A 20,462-nucleotide genomic window follows, 5' to 3' on the forward strand; every position below is an offset into this window, starting at 1 on the left:
TCAACTTCCCCAGCTCTCCCATCCTTCAGTGGAAAAAAAAAAGATATATAATTTTTTTTTACTGAAGGATGGGAGAACTGGGGAAGTTGACTTTGAGGAATTTATATTGTACTGTAGTTTCCTTGTACCATGGAGAGGTTTAGTCATACTGTTCATAGGTTTGAATGACTTATTTAAAAACTGTTTAACTTGGATTTCAGTTAAAAAGCTTTTTCACCCTGTTTTTGAAAGATTTAAACAGTGCTTCTCCTTTAATTGAAGTCTTGAAATATTCAGCTTTGGTTTGTGTCCCATTAGTTTTTACAATAGTGACACTTTGTTTTTTTCTGAAAGATGGGGATATTAACTTTGATAGGCCTTGGAGAAAGGTTGATTGGTCTGTTTGTTTTAAGGTGGGTTTGAATGAAGGGTTTAGAGGATCTACAAAGTGAAAAGAACTGTGAGGAAAGATACATGGGGAACGGTGGTACAGAAGACATGGCAAGGTAGAATAGATTGCTGTAGAAGAATATGAAGCTTCTAACTTGAAGGAAGTTGGTGGCATATTTCAGAGGAGCAGTGGTGGTAGCCAAGCGGCAGATGAGATTGATTTTAGCCATGACAGGTGGTTAGGCTTAAACAGAGGAATATAGGAAGCAAGCATTTGGAGAAAAAGAATTATTGACATTTTGAATTGAATTATTTATTTACTTGTTAGCATGGAGGAAAAAGGGAAAGATAAGTAGGTTGACATTAAAATTGTAAACTCGTGCATTTGGAAAGGAGGGTGATTCCAAAGGGTGTAGAAAGGAGAAGAAGAAAGTAGACATTTTTCAGTTCACTTTAGCATAAGATTGGTTCCACTTCTGTGTTTTCCCCCTACCTGTTCATTTTGGAAATTTATCTGTGACAACGAAGATAGATTTCTAGTTAACTTGCAGGCTTTTTGTATTATAGACAGGCTGCAGTGCTTTGCTTACAAACCTTGCCAGAGGATATTCTTGTAAAAATACTTTCCTTAAGAATTTAGATAGACCAGGCCAAATTTAAAAAAATCCTCAAACAGCGAGACCCCTACCAAAAAAAAAAAAAAAAAAAAGAACCCCAACCAACTCTGCCTTTTACAGCAGTGGAAGTTTGAGGTGACAGCCGTTGAATTTCTGAATCCAAATTGTGATTTACATTTCCAAGTCTTTGTTTCGGACCTAAGTGACACTTTTAAGGCTTGGCAGTTAGATTGTGAAATTATTTTAAGCATTTAATATATTAAGTAACTTTAACTGAGCACAGTTCCATAATGCCACAGGATCTCTCAGTTTTTCTTTCTTTAATAGAAATACCTGTTGGAAATTTCGGAACACCACAGTTAAATACAACATATTCTTTTGTTTTGTGCTCTTAGACTAACCGAAAATGTAAGTATGCTAAAATACAAAAATAAATATTATTCTAGGTGGTTTCTTGTGTATGCCAGTCTTGCTGCTCTAACAAACCAGTGTTTAGGAATTATTTTCTGTGTTGTTATAGGAATGGTTTATTCCTTAGGAACTCGGTGTTCATATTAAAGAAATCATAGTTTAATGGAATTTAGTGCATATAAAAAAAAAAGGTTGAAAGTTGCTAACTTTTTTTTTCTCTTTTAGGATTCTAAACTTCCTTCATCTGTTCGAAATACACTTCTTGAGCTTTTTGGGCAAATAGAGCGAGAGTTTGAAAACCTTTATATTGAAAATCTTGAATGTGAGTGTTTTTTATTATTTTATTTTTTAGCAACTTGAAAGTGACTATTTGGCATTTAGTTGCAACAGGGCTCATTGAGAAAATAAAGTAACTTAAAGTAATGCACACTTGGGGCATTTCATCACAAAGGATTTATAAGCAGCTTTAGAAACATATCACCAAAAGGAAATGTATCCAAGTTCTGATAGATTGCGTTTGGATTATTAGTTTGTTTGTTAGTCTTGATTGACATACTGGGGAACTTGTTTAGTTTAAACTGAAATGGAAATGTGCTGTCTCCTATATCACCACTTGAAATTAGGAAATGCAGGGATTCCCTGGAATTCCCTGCATTATAATGCATATTCAGAAAGGATCCAGAAAAGGTTGCACAGGCAACGTTCTGACGTTTTGGAACTTCTAGCACTCTAACTTCCTAACCTTATTTTCCATATTTTTGTGACAGTCCTTGGTAAATCATAGAAAATTAGAGTTGGAAGGAACCTCAGGAGGTCATCTAGTTGAACCCCTTGTTCAAAGCAGGATGATCACAGCCAAGGCTTTGTCTAGCCAGGTCTTAAAAACCTCCACGGATGGAGATTCCACAGCCTCTCTGGGTAATCTGTTTCAGTGCTTTACTACCCTCCTAGTGAGAGGTTTTCCTGATGACACTAAGATGTGGGGGGATGTGGGCACGCTAGAAGGGAGGAATAGGCTGCAATTGGACCTAGACAGGTTACAGGGGTGGGCAGATGAGAACAGGATGGGTTTCAACACTGACAAGTGCAAGGAGCTGCACCTGGGGAGGAAGAACCAGCAGCACACCTACAGGCTGGGGAACTCCCTTCTTATCAGTGCAGAGGCAGAAAAGGATCTTGGAGTCGTTATTGATGCCAAAATGAACATGGGCCGACAGTGTGGGGACGCGGTCAGGAAGGCCAACCACAGACAGGTGGGGGACGCGGTCAGGAAGCCCAACCACACCTTGTCATGCATCCACAGATGCATCTCGAGCAGGTCCAGGGAGGTGATCCTCCCGCTCTATGCGGCACTGGTCAGGCTGCAGTTGGAGTACTACGTCCAGTTCTGGGCGCTACACTTCAGGATAGATGTGGACAGCACTGAGAGAGTTCGGAGGAGGGCCACCCGCATGATCAGGGGCAGCAGGGCAGGCCCTACGAGGAGAGGCTGAGGGACCTGAACCTGTTCAGCCTTCACAAGAGAAGGCTGAGGGGGGATCTAGTGGCCAGTTACAAACTAGTCAGAGGGGACCAGCAGGCACTGGGGGAGTCCCTGTTCCCCCGAGCACTACCAGGAGTGACTAGAAATAACGGTCACAAGCTAGCAGAGGGTAGATTCAGACTAGACATCAGGAGGCGCTACTTCACAGTCAGGGCGGCTTGGACGTGGAACCAGCTTCCAAGAGAAGTGGTGCTGGCTCCTACCCTGGGGTTCTTTAAGAGGAGGTTAGACGAACACCTTGCTGGGGTCGTTTGACCCCAGTCCTTTTTCCTGCCTGTGGCAGGGGGTCGGACTTGATGTTCTGGTCAGGTCCCTTCCGACCCTACCAACTATGAAACTGTAATATCTAACCTACGCTTCCGTTTCTGCAGCTTGAGACCATTTCTCCTTGTTTTGTCGTCTGCCACCTTTGAGAACAGTCTAGCTCCATCCTCTTTGGAACCACCCCTCAGGCAGTTGAAGGCAGATATTAAATGCCCTCTCAATCTTCTCTTGTCCACACTAAATAAGCCCAGTTCCCTCAGCCTCTGCTCAGAAATCATGTGCCCCAGCCCCTAACCATTTTTGTTGCCTTCTGCTGGACTCTCCAATTTGTCCACATCTTTTCAGTAGTGGAGAGCACAAAACTGATGTAGTACTCCAGATGTGGCTTCACCAGCACTGAATAGAAGGGAATAATTACTCCTTGTGATCTGCTGGCAGTGCAGCCCAGTATGCTGTTAACTTTCTTTCCAACAAGGGCACGCTGGTGGCTCATATTCAGCTTATTGTCCACTGTCCCTCAGGTCCTTTTCTGCAGAGTTGCTGCTTACCCAGTCAGACCATAACCTGTATTGGTGCATGGGATTGCCTAAGTGCAAGACGATGAACTTGTCCTTATTGAATCTCATGAGATTTCTTTTGGTCCAGTCTTCCAATTTGTCTAGGTCTTTCTGAATTCTAGCCCCGTCTTCCAGCTTATGTGCTCCTCCCCCCAGCTTGGTGCCATTTGTAGATTTGCTGAGGGTGTACTCCATCCCATCTTCCTGATTGCTGACAAAAATATTGAACAAAACTTACCCCTGGGGCATTCCACTTGATACTGGCTGCCAACTAGACATTGGCCATTGCCTACTACCCTCTGAGCCTGATGATCCAGCCAATTTTCTGTCTACTTTACAGTCCATTCATCCAACTTGTACTTCTTTAACTTGCTTGTGAGAATGTTGTGAGAGTCTGTTTCAAAAGTCTTGCTAAAGTTAAGGTACATCACGTCCACTGCTCTCCCCTCATCCTCAGAGCCAGTCATCTCATCATAAAAAGCAATCAGGTTTACTCTTGGTGAATCTATGCTGACTGTTCCTAATTGCCTTCTTCTCCAAGTGCTTAGGAATGAATTCCTTGAGGACCTGTTCCATGATTTTTCCAGGGACTCGGGTGAGGCTGACTGGTCTGTAGTTCCCTGGGTCCTCCTTTTCCCTTTCTTAAAGGTGGGCACTATATTTGCCCTTTTCCAATCATCTTGGAACTCTCCAGATCACCACAAGTTTTCCAAGATAATGGTCAGCGGCTCTGCAATCACATCGGCCAACTCCATTGCACCCTCAGGTGCATTGCATCCAGCCCCATGAACTTGTATGCATTCTGCTGTTCTAAATAGTCCCTAACTTGTTCTTTCGTCTGCTCACCTTTTCCCCAAACTGTGCTACCAGGTGCAGTAGTCTGGGAGCTGACCTTGCCTGTGAAGACTGAGATGGAAAAAGGCATTGACCACTTGAGCCTTTTTCACATCATGTCACTAGGTTGCCTCCCTCATTCAGTAAGGGCACTTGCACTTTCCCTGATCTTCCTCTTGTTGTTCACATACTTATTGAAACCCTTCTTGTTACCTTTCATGTTCCTTGCTAGCTGCAACTCCAGTTGTGCTTTGGCCTTCCTGATTTTTATCCCTGACAGCCCAAGCAATACTCTTATAGGCTCTCTAGTTGTTTGTCCAAGTTTCCACTTCTTGTAAGCTTCCTTTTTATGTTTTAGTTCATTGAAGAGTCCCCTGCCAAGCCAAGCTGGTTTTCTGCCACACTTGTTAGCCTTTCTACAAATAGGGGTGGCTTGTTTCTGCATCCTCACAAAGATTTCTTTAAAGTACAACCAGCTTTTCTGGACTACTTTCACCTTCAGAGTTGCCTCCCAGAGTTCCCTGAGTCCGTCATAGTCTGCTTTTCTGTTGTCCATTGTCCTTCCTCTGCTGCTGTCCTTCCTTAATTTATCTAGATATTCAAGTTACTTACGTAGGGTCCAAATCTATTGGACCCAGGTGCTCTTAAATTTCCTTGGCAGCTCATTTTCACTTCTTCCTGTTTTTCTTTTCCTGGGCACAGAGTCCCTGTTACTCTTCCCAGAGCTGGAGACATAGTATCCAATTTGTGAGTGCTTTGGGCTTACAATCTAACTCTTGAGGGGTCGGTGATGGATGTTGTGTAGGGGTTGGGGCATCCAGCCTGTGGAATCGACTCATGGGGCTGTGGCTTTAGTAATGGGGAGCTCTGTCGTGCCGTAGTTAGTTACCTGGGGCTTAGATAGAGGTAGAGCTGCCTCTATAGTGCCTCAGTCAGCTGCTTGGGGCTAGAGGGAGATCTCTGCCTGTGCCATGCTGCGGTTGGTTGGCATGGGCTCCAGTGGAGGAGAGCTTTTGTTGTGCCACACATATGTTATCTGCTCGCAGCCAAGCAGTGGGGGCAGGGAGCGGTGGCGGATGTGTCCTAATGCTTGCCGTCTTCTGACTCAAGCTGGCTCATTCAAGCTGCCAGCAAATGTTACCAACCCCTGATGCAGTAACAAACAGGTTTTGGTTTTTTTTTTCATAGTATTCTTCAAATATTAGACAGTAAAAGAAATCTGTATTTTTCTCATTACTCAGAGTTCTTTCATCTTAACCAGCATTCTTTGAAAGCTTGGGATTCCCTTCTTTTGTACATGACTTGATCTCTGCATCATGGGCTCCTTCTTTACTCCAAGTCTAACCTGGGTTTGTCTCCCAGTTAAGTGTATGTATAAGAAAGCTTCTCTTATCCCTTGGTAAGAAAGCTTCTCTTACCTTCTCCTGCTTAAAGCCGGTTGAATCTCTCTGACGTACCATCTCTAATTTTACAAAACTAGCATGATTATTTAGTTTGTTTATTTTGTGTTTAGATATGTTTTTCCTTTTTAGACCCAGCCTCCTACAGAGAGACTGGAGTAAATTAGTTCTTCACGCAAACTGTCTCAACCTGGTTCACCCTGCATTGATAGGCAGTTTTTACACCTGGTGTGTGTTGGATGAGTTACAGTGGATGGCTAAATGCACATTCATGATGCAGTTTGTGATGTACCAGCCAGACACTAATCAGCAGGATTGGACCTCTCCATGGAATTGTCCATTTTCCCCTAGTGCTACTCTTCTCCCTTATTTCCTTCAGTATGTTCCTGTCCCATTCCCCTTCTCCACTCCCTAGGTGTTTTGTTGCAATCCTTAATGTGTCCAGCAATTTTTATCCCTCTCAGGCCCCACACTCTTTGCCCAGTCATTCTCGGTTTCTTGTCTCCATTTCTTCCTCCCTCCTCCAGCTTGTTATCCAGTCTGTCTCTTTCTCCCTCTAATTTTTGCCTTCATTTGTGCATCTTCTTATTCTTTCAGTCCTTACAGATTCTCGGTTTTGTTTCCCTTCCCTAATCTCCTTTTTTGATTTCTACTTGCCCAACTTATGGCTCATTGTCTTAGTTTCCTTGCCGAGACAATCTTTTTCCACCCAGGCCCCTTGTGCTATTTAATTCTCCCTTTAGAGCAGTTGTCTTCTGTCCACCATCTCTTTCTTTAGTCATAGTTAACCTGTCCAGCTAGTTCTCTGATACCTGGTCCCTGAAGCTGCTTGTTCTCTTCCTACATCATGTGTGTATCCTTTATATTTGCATCAGACAGCTTTGTCGTCTGTATGAGCCTCTCAGGGGGGACTGAGGGTACAGTAGAGTTTCTCATTTCCCACAGCTGAGATCCCTGGACTTGATAAGCACATGTACATTGGTGATTGCAAGCCTTAAAAAACAATTTTGGCTGGACTTCCTCGAAAACTGAAAGAGCACAAAGAATCCCCAGATCACTGCTCCGAAGTATGGAGTTGTTTAAGCTTTCTAATGTGAGGTGGGGGAGTGTTATTTTTCTGTAGTTCTGTTCAGAAAAACAGCTGAACTTTTTGGGCTAAACATTATGAATAGCAATCAGCGTGAGGAATACACCTGCAATTAAAATTTCAACCAAAACTTTTAGTTTGAGAAAGATGTAAACAACTGTAAACCCTGTCTTATAACCCTGTCTGGACATCCTTGACTTTCCCCACCCAGAGCTGGCAGTAGCTATGTGGAATTTATCTGCATTCACTGAGTGCATGTTCAGTTATTGTATTACCTGTGCTACTCAACTTCAGCTAAAATCGTTATATGACATAACTGGTGAGTTGGGGGGGATACTGTAATGTAGTAAAAATATATTTGTCAGTACTGTGCATGCATTTCATAAAAAGGTTCTTACTTATGAAATGAACATGCTATTTGTGTTAACACGCAGAGAAAACCTTTTGATTACACTGAACGATCATAGAACACTCAAGTGAAACTTGTTGAGTATATATCTTGTGCAAAAATCTTTTAATAAAGGTAATGTTAAGATATTTGTAGGAGTGAAAATGAGCTTTTGTTTCTATGACTTACCTTGAAAAGAAAACAGTTGTGTTTAAATTAATAGAAACATTGCCATGAAATCTCTTCCTAGCTAGGTAGTCACTGTAAGACTACAACGGCTTGCAGTTACTTTCTGAAGTTTGCATTGAGCTGGATCAACACGAGGATATTAATTATATTACAGTTACCTTTTAATGCTTAGACATGTGGGCTACTGAGAGAGTGACTATATTAATGATGGGCAAGGTTTGTTTGGAACCTGAGTCCAGGGTGATTTCTGTTAAGTTTAATTTGAAATATTTATAACTTGAGAGCTGCTGTTTCAAAAGCATCATAAACCACCTTTGTTGTTGACAAAAGAGATGACTTGATGCCACACCACTTTTTAAAAACCAACATATTAATCACTGGATGCATTTTTTTTCTGTTTTAGTACGTCGAGAAATTGATACACTCAACGAACGCTTAGCAGCTGAAGGACAAACAGTAGATGGAGCTGAACTGAATAAAGGACAACTGAAAGCAAAAGGTAAGATGAGCATTAACAAATACTCACTTAGGGTTTCTGTTTTAGTTAGCTTTTCCTATAATCAGCTGAACAGAATTTATGGTCTAATTGAAGGGAATTGATACCGTTTTACAAAAAAGTTAAAAGAACAAACAAACAAAAACAAACAAAAAGCCATATTATTTGAAATATCTTCCTTTGAATTTATTTGTCTCAACAGCCAGTCATAGTACCAGTCAGCTTTCTCAGAAATTAAAGACAACTTACAAGGCATCTACTAGCAAGGTATGAGACAAACTAAACCTCTACTTGCATCACTGTATACTCATGAGACTAATGTGGCTGTCTTCAAGTTGTGAAGTATCATGTCTTAAGCTGTATAATTCTATTCTTTAGACATGCCTGGTGAAGAACAATATCCATATTTTAGATTCAGTAATTACTTCTTCATCTCTCTTTCTGTAAGATGTGATTATTTTACAAAAGTTAATAAAAATTGGAGTATTGGAAGGGGAAGGATTTTGTGGCACTGTTAAATCTACAGAAGGATTAAACTATTTTCATGATGAAAGTATAGGAAGCTAAATTAATAGTGAAGTTTCAACTATGGGAATGACTTTGGGAATGACCTCTAAAACTATAATTGGAAGACTTTACAGTTGAACTGGTTTAAGCTGATTATCTACGTATTGTGGTTTTTTAGCTGTGCCCTCGCAGGTTTTTATTCTTACCCATATAGCATGGAGTGATTCCCAACTTTTTTTATGAGCTTTTCAGATTGGTAGCTAAGCAGCCTCTCAGAACAGTTGCCAGTGTCTTCCTATTTAATTCCCTGGTTGATGGGGTGTTGTGTTTTTCCATTTTTTTTTCTTCTACCTTTTATATTTATTATTTTCCCTTTTTCTCCCTCCCTTTTCCCTTGTAACTGAGCATCTACACTGTTGCTCATTCTGCCTCAGTGTGGGGTTCCTTGGGGCTGGGCATTAAGTTTTCACAGGAGAGATGACAGCAACAGGAAGTGGTATGAGAGCCTGTTGCCTGAATACATGAACTGGTCCTATGGTTGCTTACATTATGGGCTATATGAGACCATATGAGGTAACATGCGTGCTTTACAAACTCTGTTCGCTTCTCTATCCTAACCTGGGGGAGCATGTGTGTAGTGCACATCTAGGCTCATGCATCTTTTCCACTTCTCTCCTTGTTTTTGTCTCTTGGGCTAGTTTGACAGTCCTCAAAGGGTCTGACCAGCAGGCTGGAAAGCCATTAGCCTAAGATAGTAATTTAACGCACACAATTGGACAAGAAATTCGCTTTTTCTTAAAACTTGATTTGAAGTTAACATTCTGTTTGGAATTTAGGTAAGGAAATAATACGAGATTCAGTGGGCATTTTTTTTTTTAAATGATGAAAAGACAAGAAGTTCAGAGATGTTTTATGATTCAGTCCAAATCTAACAAATTCATTCTTTTCTTCTCTACAGTCTTTTTGTAATTCCCTTTGTCAGATATAAATCTGCCTTGTCCTGTACAACTTACAAATCTAATAGGGAATTTATGTTGGGACTATGTACAATAAATGGTTGTCAACATTTAGAATGCTTCTCACCTTTTCAATGTGTAAATAATATGCAGTAATTCTTTATCTTTATAAAGCTGGCATTGAATACTTATTTTCTCTTGCTTGCCTGCAATGTAGCGCTCAAATTCTTTCCCAGGCAAGTCAGGTGGACCTCGCAACTTCAACATGGGCAGCTGGGAAATATGGGGTGGAGACTCCTGGGTAACTTTTGCTTCCCAGTGTGTGTTGTGCATGCTAAGTAGGAGTGAGTGGTGGAACATGCAGAATTTATTTATTTTTTTTTCCCTGAGAGGGTATCATATCTGTCAACTGTGCCATGTCAGCAGACTTGACATTCGGTTATCTACACTTAATAGTAAAAGTTCATGAAGACTTCTGAATTGTGATATAAAGAGGAAAAAATGATCTGTAGTCAGGCAATATCACTTCCCATTGCTTTCTGCCAAAACAGTTACAATGGAGTTGGTGGGAGCATCTGCATTTTGAATATTTGCTTGTCTTAGTAGGAGAGAAGCAAAATATTTACTCTAGCTTCTGTACAACAGAAAGTTTTGCTGAGTTAGAAGTTTAGCAAAGATTTGTGGAGTAGTGTCTGCAAGATGTGCAAGACTTCCTTTGTGCATCCCAGTTGTCTGTAGTTAAACTTTTTTCTTTATCTGATCTCTAGAGAAAAAAATCTGTCTTGATGAAAAGCTCAAGTGTAGCAACAGCATGGCTATTGAACTCCTATATACGATTTACATTTAAATGCGGGGAGTGAGAGAACTAAATCACTTTAACTAAAATAGACTGTTTCAAACTCAGGACACTGAGGTAGTGCCTGGTAACCTACATTTAACACCCTATTGTATATTGCTATTGCTTGCATAATTTATGGCCTACTGACAAAGGGCTGATGACTGACTGACTCTTTGTCAGAAGACACTTCTACAAAAGCCATCATTTGTCAGTTAATATTCAGTTATCACAGATGCTGTCAGACAATTTCTATGGAATGTGAAGATGTGTTCCTTGATCTGTACTAAATGGTTTGAAAAATGTCTTATTTCACTGAAAAAATTCAATATATCCCTTCCAATCATAGAACTGATCTTTGACTGTTCTGCAGCCTTGAAAAATGCATCTTGGCAAAACACAGTGCTTATAGCAAAACCAAAAGATTTCAATTTGTTTAGCTTCTCAAAAGTGAAGGTCAAGGCATTTCAATTGCTGTATAATCACTTGCATTAGAAAAAAAAAGTCTCCTCTAGTTTTCATTTGGTGGACCAAGGATAAAAAAAAAAAATCCAGTGGTCGTCAATTAAGATGACAGAATTTAAGCTGGAAAGAAGATGCACATTTTTAACAGGTTAATCCACTCATGGAGCAGTTTATTAATGGATGTATGTAGCAGGTTCTTCATCATTTGGATTCTAAAAATCCAGATTGAACTGTAAAGATACCCAACCACAAAATGTTCTAGATGCAGGAATCTTTTGATTTGAAAGTTTTGTCTAGAACAGAAGCCCCCCTCAAAATACACTTGAATATTTTCTGCTTTGCCTTATGAACCTAGGAAATGGTCAACTGGATATAATTTCTTGTATGTAAAGATATCTATATAAAGTTCTTAATACTAATGTTCATTTGTTTTTCCCTCTGCTGGTTTTTAAAGGAGTCAACTGCTCAACTTTAAAAGATTTTTATGTAGTCTTGGGCCTAAGGCGGTCCCAGTGTTGTCCCCACACCTTAAAAATCAATGGGTTTTTAACATTTTGTTCTATTTCTAATTGATAAATACTAGGGTTGCACTGATAGGGATTTTTTGGTCTGATACCAATGGCCGATTTTTTTTTTTTTTTTTTTTTTTTTTTTTTTTTTAAACAAGCCTTTTTGGCTGATACTGATACAATTGCCGATTTATGCAGCCGGGCAGCTTGGAGAGCAGTGTCCCTCCCTCACTGTGGGAGGGACGCTGCTCCCCACTCCCCTTCCCTCCCTCCTCGTCCCTTCCCCTACCAGACTTACCAGCCCGACACTACTCTCTGTGCTGCTGGGCTGCGCTCCTGGCCACCTGCGTACTGCTCTGCGGCTGTGAGCATGCACAAGGCATTTATCGGCGACATTATCAGCCACATCAGCCAAAAAAACCCGATTGCCAATGCTGTCAATTTTCCTTATGTTGGTGCCGATCAAATATGGGATTGATGTATCAGTGCACCTCTGATAAATACCACTTTGAAAAAAACATGACCTGAAATATAAATCTCACAGCTGTGTAATGCAAATTAGTAAACGAAATTTCTGCAAGATGTAATTCTGCTTCTCTGAAAACAAAGGAAATCAGCTTCCTTTTCTCTATAGCTATTGGATTTTTTTTCAGGTTACAGTACGTAGTTTTAGTATTGCCCCAACAGAACAAGCTTTAATAAATAAAAAGGATTTTAAGACTGACGACAAATGTCAGCTATTTCAAGCCTGGTGCATTTCCATGTACGTGACCTGATAAGTGTATGTTCTGGAAACAGTTTTCCAGAGACAGTTTAATGGCAAGCGGGGGGAAAAAATGTGCATGTGAACACACGGACTTGAAAAAATGAAGCCAAAAATGAAATTTCCTTAGTTGATTTGTGATGACATCCTTGAGATTTAGTGTGGGGACTTGGGAGTCTTAAGGTTTGGATTTTGCTAAACAGTTGAGAGTTATGTTAGTCCCTTCTGTAATTTCAATTCTTATGTTCCACTCATACATGCCTCCATTTGTTTTATGGAGATTTATATTAAAGTTGCATCCTAGGATTGTTTTCAAGTCTTTTACAATCAATTTTGCAGTATGGTTGAACTAATAACCTTTGCCTCATTTTGTGAGAACTAACCCATTTCTTTTTTAATGCATCATTAAATGATTGTTGCTTCTACTGATATGAAACTGTTATGCTTATTAACCATTGAATTTTGACTTTATACAGGGTTTCATCATTACAAAACTGACATGCAAAAATCTTGGACTAATTTAATTCTCAACGTTCTCCCCAACATTTTCTTAAATCTGTCTTTTCTATAGTAATTTGAGTGTACATCTTAATGAAATGACTTTTGAAGACCTGCTTTTTTGATATCAAACAGATGAATAGAACTTTGTTCTTAGTATTACTTTACAGTTAAATCTTCTAACAGAGGAAGTTCATTGTAACTGTAGTGTAGAATTTAATTATTTAAAACCTATATTGCTTTCAAGTCAAAACACCGTAAATTCAAGGTTTTGACTTTTTTAGGCTCTGGTTACATAAATTTAAGCGTATGTTCATAATTCTCTTATTAAAAGTTTTCCCTCTTAAAAAGAATTTAATTAAATGTCCATTATCCTCACAGTAGTCTTGTTAAAGGACCCTCAAAGCTGGTGAAAAATACAATATTGCATACAGTGTTGCGCCCCTTCTTTGTGTTACGCCATCTCTCTATAGACACTTACCATATTTATTCAAATCCCAGACGAGGTTCCCCCCCTCATTCAACGTGTTGTTGGGGGGGAAGCCCCTCATCTTGGATTTGGGAGGGGAGGGAATGCAGCTGCTACAGCTCTGACTCTGGCCTTGACCTAGGTTCAGCATTGGAGCCAGAGCCATAGCAGCTGCCTGCATGCCTCCCCCTTCCCCCAATGCTTACCATCAAGTGCAGCTCCAGCCGCTCTGGGGGCTGCAGTGGGGACAGAGGCTTCAGCAGGCAGTGAGTAGAAGCTGTGGGCAGAGGCTGCAGAAGCTGCTAGGGAAATGGAGCAGAGGAAGCGGGGCACAGGCACTGTTGGCAGGGTAAGCAGCAGGGGGGACAAAGAGTAGGGGGGCAAGGGGCAAGGGGCAGAGGTAGAGGTTAAGCTGCCTGCTGCTCAGTGCCCCTGATGCTGGCTGCTTTCCTCATGGTAGCAGTTGGTGTGGGGGCGGGTAGGTTTAAGATGACACGCCAATAATTAAATCCTGTACATGGAAAATTATAATAAATTTATAAATATTCCATGTATAGAATCTAATGATGATTGGAAGTTGTCTTAGTTTTGGATTTTTGATGTTTGTTAGCTTGCATAAATACTAATTTGGATTTAATAAAAGAAAAAAAATTTCCCCTGCCAATGCTGTGTCTGAAGTTATGTACTTAGTAAGTGGTTCGGATGGTTTGAAACTTATTTATGCCAGTAGGGCTGGTTTATGCTTGTAGGTTAATTCTTAGGCATAGAACATAGATGTTTTTTGCAGTTTTTAAGAAAGTAGTGCCACTTAATTTTTTTTACGTAGACATGTTTCCAGATTGTGACCAGCTCTTCATGGTATATAGGAAAACAATAACTTTCTGAAGACATACAGTTCAAATGAGACATCACAATGCAGGTTGTCTCCCAGGCTTCAGACACTTAACTCTTGTGGGAAAGGAGGGAAAGGAAATTTCTCATGGTCTAGGCCCTCCTGTCAGACCAAATGGAAAGACCATGTACTGTGCCTGTGCAACATCACTGGGTTTCATGGGATTGCACTTTCATAACCCTGGAGTTTGTCCCATTTTCTTTAGAGAACATGAGCTTATTTTTATTCAAAGATTTTATTTTCCTGCAGTTAGAGAGATTAACAAATGATAATAAGAAAAATGTTAGACCTTCATTGTTTGTTTGTTTTTTTTAATTAAAAGGGGAAAGTCTAGTGTTATGTTAGCAAAAGTAATTTGGGCAGTAAGTACCTAACATTTGCACATTGATATAAAAAACATATTGGTCTCTCTATTTTAGATTGTATCCAGTTTCAAAACTACAACATCAAGGGCAATATGTCAATTGGTGAAGGAGTATGTTGGCCACAGGGATGGTATTTGGGATGTCAGTGTCACGAAAACTCAGCCAGTGGTGTTGGGAACTGCATCTGCTGGTAATATTTTGTGTGTTTTAACTCCAGTAACTATCAAAATATCTGAATAGAGTTCAAATGAATTGTCTGAATAAATCTAAAGCATACATAAAAGCTTAGTTACACTGCGTATAAGAGAATTTCTTACTGGATTTCTTAAATCTTATTTTGATGTACTTTATTTACTTAAATTTATTTCTGTTAGTTGTATAGGCTTATCAGTAAAACATTTTTAAGGAGGTTTGGTAGATTCAAAACCCTTGAGGGGGTTCATAATCCACCCCCAAAGATCTTTTTGGTTTGAGTGCAGCTCAAGCATCCTTGTTGAGTCTCTTAAATCATTTGAGTTTTGAGACCCTGAAGTATAGTCATAATCCATTTACAAATTATGGCTAGCCAGCATACCTTGGCAGGAATTTTTATGGTTCCTCTTGAGTGGGGGTTGAAAGATGGCGTGTCTTTCTTACTTTAGAGGGCTTTCACCTAGTATACCATAGTATACTACCCACTGCTTATGTAGGTATCGTTACAATAGGAGGAAATGACATGGTTGTGTAGCAGTATCTGATACTGCTGTGGCTGAATTTTTTCTTTTTGTTCCCAGGAGATGCAAAAGATGTAGTTGTCACAGTTTACATACACTAAATATGTATGGCCTCTTAGCTGTATAGTTTAAAAACACACTTAGTTACTAATGCTGTCTTAAGGGCTTGAAATAGCCAAAGGATCTGTAAAGACCAGAATTTGAGAACTTTAGAAATTCCTTCATTAGAGGGAACAGATACTATAGCCCACTGGTTTAATTTAAATAGTATTAGCAACACCAGCATCACTTTCCAACAAATCTTTATCTTGGACAAGCATTTGGGAAAGTGAAGCTTTTCTATCTCTAGATTGGATAGTGTGTTCTATTTTTTGTAACTGGGGCTACATTTTTAGTTGTAGTAATTGGAAACTTTAAAATTTACATTTTCTTTTAACATAAGAACTACTTCTAGAAAAACAGACTTATTCTACAGTTTCCTTTTAGTGATAATTATACTGTGATCTAAGAGGTCAAAATGATTTTTTCAGAATAATAATGAAAAAATGTTTACATATATTTCTGTTTTACCTTTGTAGATCATACTGCTATGCTGTGGAGCATAGAAACTGGGAAGTGCCTTGTCAAGTATGTAGGGCATGTTGGATCAGGTAAGGATGCACAAGAACAAAGTTAATAACATTTTTGTAGGGGGGGAAAGTGTATACACCTATTAAGATTTCTATAATGCCTTCAGTCTATTAGGCAGCAATATTCATAAACTCCTTGTAAAGCTCCTCCTAAGTTTTATTATGCTGAAAACATTTTCTAATATACTGTTCTTTTAAGTAAGTTTTAATGTGTCTCTGTAAATGTTTAATGTATAATAAATTGTAATGCACAAAACTACATTGAAAAACAATAAAGCTGTAAAAATGCAGTACTCCCTGGCCTTGTTCTCTGAAGTTGTTGAAACATTTTCACTGAATTTTTTTGGTGGGGGAAAGTCGATTTAGAGCAGACATCTTGCATGAAAATCTGAGCCCAAACAGTTTCAAAGAATTCAGCACTGTTGAGTGAAGCTTCTAAGAAGTCAAACTTAAGCAACTGAAAGCACGATTCTGTGCTGGCTTCTTTGGTATATAACTCCTTAAATGTATTGTATGATTGTGATCATAAACAAAATTGAGTAATACCCTTTTTTTAGGACCTCTTTAATTACTGAATGTGCTTTCAGATATTTCAAGCCCGTTGTCATCTTAATAGGGATACAGTAATCTTTGTAAAATCAACCTGAAAGTCTCAGTCAGCTTATTTGCATGCAGATACTCATTTTTAAGTGGCTAATTGGATAAATGTGAAAGCGGTAACAGTTCTGTGTGGTTTTAATAAAATAATTGTATATAGTTTATATACAGAAAACCACATAATGCTTAAGTTCCTAAATTGTCTTAACTCATACAGATATAAGAATTGTATTGCTTAACTTATACATGAAGAGTATACTACAGAATATACCAGTTACTGCTCTTAAGCAGTATGTTCCCCTGTGGAATTAGTCTTGTATGAAAAATTTGAGAGTTACCTTTCTAAATTTATTAGAGAAGTCAAGAACTGTATAGAATTATTTTCCTTAATGTTATGTTTTTTAAAATATCTTCATCTTAATAATATTTAGTCTAAGTGACAGTACTTTTATAGAAAGGTGTTTTATAAGGGATACATACGGACACTAAAGAAATGTAAAATGTGTAGTATAAAAAGTTTGAACTAAGTGCTATGTAAATTTCAAGTGTTAGTCTATAACGTCTGGAGGACTCTCTTAGTATTGTACTTCACTCTTTGTAAGTCTGTTACAGGACTCTGTCATAGCATAGATATGTTCTAGTTCCATGAGGCTTCACCAGCAATTATTAGGAAAAAGTGTTTTCATTTAAATCCTTTAGAAAACAGCTCTCCACTGGGGCCTTAAGGGAAAACTAAATCGATCATGAATTAAATTACATATTCCTTGCTAAAGCATAATTGAAAAATAGAAACGCCTAGCATCAGGAAACGTTTGTTGATATAATGTAAATGCTTTCATTGTTTTAGGCATAGAAATAGATATAGAACCTTGCAGAATTTTCCCAGAAGGTGATAAAAGTTAAATCTGTTAGGCTAATCTGTAAGAAAGCCAGAAGTTATTCCCTTAGCTTGTTCATACCATATAACATTAAAATTTTCTCTTAGATCCAGGAAGTAGTTTTATTAAAAAGTCCTTGCTGTTCTTGTAATCATCTTGGTGCATAAATTGCAGACTTGGTTTATGTGCCTTTAAGACACTGATTTAACATATGTGTATGAAACTAATATTAAATTAACCTATAGAATTATTACTCCACTGCTTCTTAGTTCTTAAAATTGTAAACATTTATGAAGTGATTTTTGCCTTAACAGACCTTTTGTGCTCTGATTTTGTTGGCCTAAAACTTCATTTTTATCTTGCACAGTAAATTCCGTAAAGTTCCATCCATCAGAGCAAGTAGCTCTCACAGGTATGTACAGCTTTTATTTAACTAAAATTATTTAGTCAAACCTAAATAACAAAATACATGCAATCTTCTTGCTATAATGAGCCATATAGTAACCTTTGCTCAGTGGCAGAATCTTTTTTTGATGTTGTACCTGCCATCTTATGTCCTTTTCTATCTCTGTTTTGTTCAGATTTAGTTAATTCTTTGGTGCAGGGCCGTTCTCTTCTGTGCTGGGAAACACCATGCACTCAGATGCTCATAGAAAGAAGCATTATGTTATTATATAACTTTTTTATTTTAATTTTTTTCCAAGTAACACGATTCTAATGATATCTTTTGACATAGAAAAATGAGACTTCACAAGGAGGGGTTCTGTCTGTTATAGTGACAACTATGTCCCTATGAACTTTTGACAGTTCATGACTACTTTCGTAAAGGGAAGGACATCATCAGTGCAGCCTTGTGATAGAAATCGGTTGCAATGTGATGTATGTGTTTTATGGTCCAGCAGCTAAAGTGCTAGCTTTGGGATTCAAGCCAGAGTTAAATTGTTTTTAATTTTAAGTTTTTCTTACAAGTCATTTCTGAGATGCAAGCCTCTGAAAAATAGCCAATCCTCAATTTTGAAAATTTTCAAAGTTTATTCTCTAGCAGGAGTGAAATAATACAACTTTAAAAAGGCAGAATATTGAAGCTAGAAATCATTATATTTTTACATCAACTTTAAGTGTTGCTTTGCTTTTACCACCTCCTTCATCTAACAGTTCTGCATGGGATTATAAACCACTATAATTATAGACACAAGAATACTCTAGATCAGGGGTCAGCAACCTTTTAGGGCAGTGGAACTGGCACTTGCAACCCGGCTGTTGCCAGGAGCTGCTGGTCCCCTGATTTTTGGATCAGTCTTCAGTCATTTACAGACTCACCAATGACTTTCCTATTTACTTGGAAGATTGTCACCCTTGTATTGAGAGGCTGCCACCACATAAAGATAAATTAGTATTACTAATTCAGTTGCCACACACAGATTTAGATTTTCTTCATATAACAAGTAATGAGTTTAAGTTCAAAATATAATTTTACATTTGGTTGTTTGGATTTCTCTGTACATCTGTGGTGGAAAAAATCCTTGCTTGAAGGGGAACTTGCTTTTTCTAAAAATCCTGATAATACGAAGTACCGTTTAACAATATAAAATCTCATGTGAGCATGTTAGTATAGTGTAGTAAGGAGACTGTTATATACAGTAAAATCCCTATTATCCAGCATGAGTGGGGAATGCTGGGTGCTGGTTACGTAAAAATTCCGGTTACTTGAAGCAGATAACATGGTGGGGGGGAGGAATGGAGTGGCGGCAGTCGCATGTGGGGGTGGGGCTGGTGGTGGCTGCACGTGGAGCAGCGGCAGCACTGGGTGGTGGCAGCCACCATGTGCCAGCTTTCCCTGCCCCCTCCCCCATGACCAGTCAGCCGCCTGGAAATTCTGGTTAATAAGAGTATTCCGGCTTGTAGAATGCCGCATAACAGGGATTTTACTGTATACAGTATTTTCGATGGAAAACTTTCACCGAAGAAACTTAATGTTTTCATTTTGCAAGTAATTAAGTTGGATGACTTCTCCCATTTTGCCTAATGAATCATGAGCTCAACAATATTGAAGCATGGAAAACAGTTATTTTGTGATTTACCAAAATGGTGATTAACAATATTTGGTAGTTGTTTTTTTTTAATGCGTTAAGCAACACTGCCAAAATGTATAAAAAATCAAAACTTGTGTATTACATTTATGGAAACATACTTATCCAGTCTCTCTCTACAGCGTCTGGAGACCAGACAGCTCACATCTGGAGATACATGGTTCAGTTGCCCACGCCTCAGCCAACTGCAGACTGCAATGTAAGCAGTAAACTGACTGAGAATAAACTGTTCTTGGGATAGCTTCATCTGATTTAGCTGTTGTGACATGTGGAAATGCTCATCGTTAATTAAAGGGACTCTGAGATTTGGCCCAAATTCTAGATTTAAAATATTCTTTTACAAAGTTCTAAATTTAATTAATTTTCATATAGTATTCCTTTATATTTCCAAGCCATACCTTACCGAACTGAATCTGAAACTTCAAGTTTAATTGGGTGAATGAAGAATTGCCTAAGTTAGCAATATTCAAGTACATATACTATATAAGACGAGCTTTTATTCCCCCTAGCCAACAGGGGAAGGGGGGAACCCCTTGTCTTACATTTGCATACAAGGAAACCTCACTAAATACATTATCTATGACTTAAGCTGCTGTCAGAGCAGCACCAACTATGAAGTTGATTAAATGTAGTCAGCACTAAGCACAAACCTATAAAACATGTATACCAGACATTGGGGCAAACATAATGATGGAAATCTTTTTACATAACAAAAATTAAATTATGTCCCAGGTCAAATTAGCCAGCTCAAATCCAAATCTGTTTGAATCATTCAGGAACCATATGTGACCCTGATACTAGCAAGTATCCTCCACCCCAGCCTGGGAATTTAGATACTTCCAAATCCTTTGGCAGGCATCCTATATGCAAGCCCAGAGGCTTGGGGTTTAGGTGCCCACAAGTTTTGCTTGCCCTCAGCCTTACGGCTGCAGGAACAAGCTAGGAAGGAGTTTCTCATTTCCATGAAGTCTATGTGTAGCTGAGACCCTCCCACTGGAAGCTGGCCAGTGGGAAACTAACTATGAAGCTCTCATATGGAGTCCTGTCCGCAAGCAGACAAGGGCAGAATCCTCCACTAAATGTTGCCGTTTTTATATCGCCTTGGTAAGGGTACTTCCCCTGCCAGAGATGTGAACGTACC

At 39.0% G+C, this 20,462-nt stretch overlaps 1 protein-coding gene across 7 annotated transcripts in view; it reads left to right on the top strand.

Moving 5' to 3' along the window:
* Positions 1 to 20,462, top strand: part of WDR37 (WD repeat domain 37) — a 78,887-nt gene that overhangs the window by 20,790 nt on the left and 37,635 nt on the right. For all 7 annotated transcript variants that reach the window (XM_025205764.1, XM_025205763.1, XM_025205762.1 and 4 more), the window contains 7 exons: positions 1,623 to 1,719; positions 8,063 to 8,158; positions 8,358 to 8,422; positions 14,469 to 14,604; positions 15,706 to 15,777; positions 17,599 to 17,643; positions 19,444 to 19,520. In XM_025205764.1, the coding sequence (XP_025061549.1) occupies positions 1,623 to 1,719; positions 8,063 to 8,158; positions 8,358 to 8,422; positions 14,469 to 14,604; positions 15,706 to 15,777; positions 17,599 to 17,643; positions 19,444 to 19,520 (588 nt within the window). The remainder of the gene's footprint in view (positions 1 to 1,622; positions 1,720 to 8,062; positions 8,159 to 8,357; positions 8,423 to 14,468; positions 14,605 to 15,705; positions 15,778 to 17,598; positions 17,644 to 19,443; positions 19,521 to 20,462) is intronic.

Source organism: Alligator sinensis, unplaced genomic scaffold (assembly GCF_000455745.1).
Source record: "Alligator sinensis unplaced genomic scaffold, ASM45574v1 scaffold370_1, whole genome shotgun sequence".
Taxonomy (NCBI): Eukaryota; Metazoa; Chordata; order Crocodylia; family Alligatoridae; genus Alligator; species Alligator sinensis.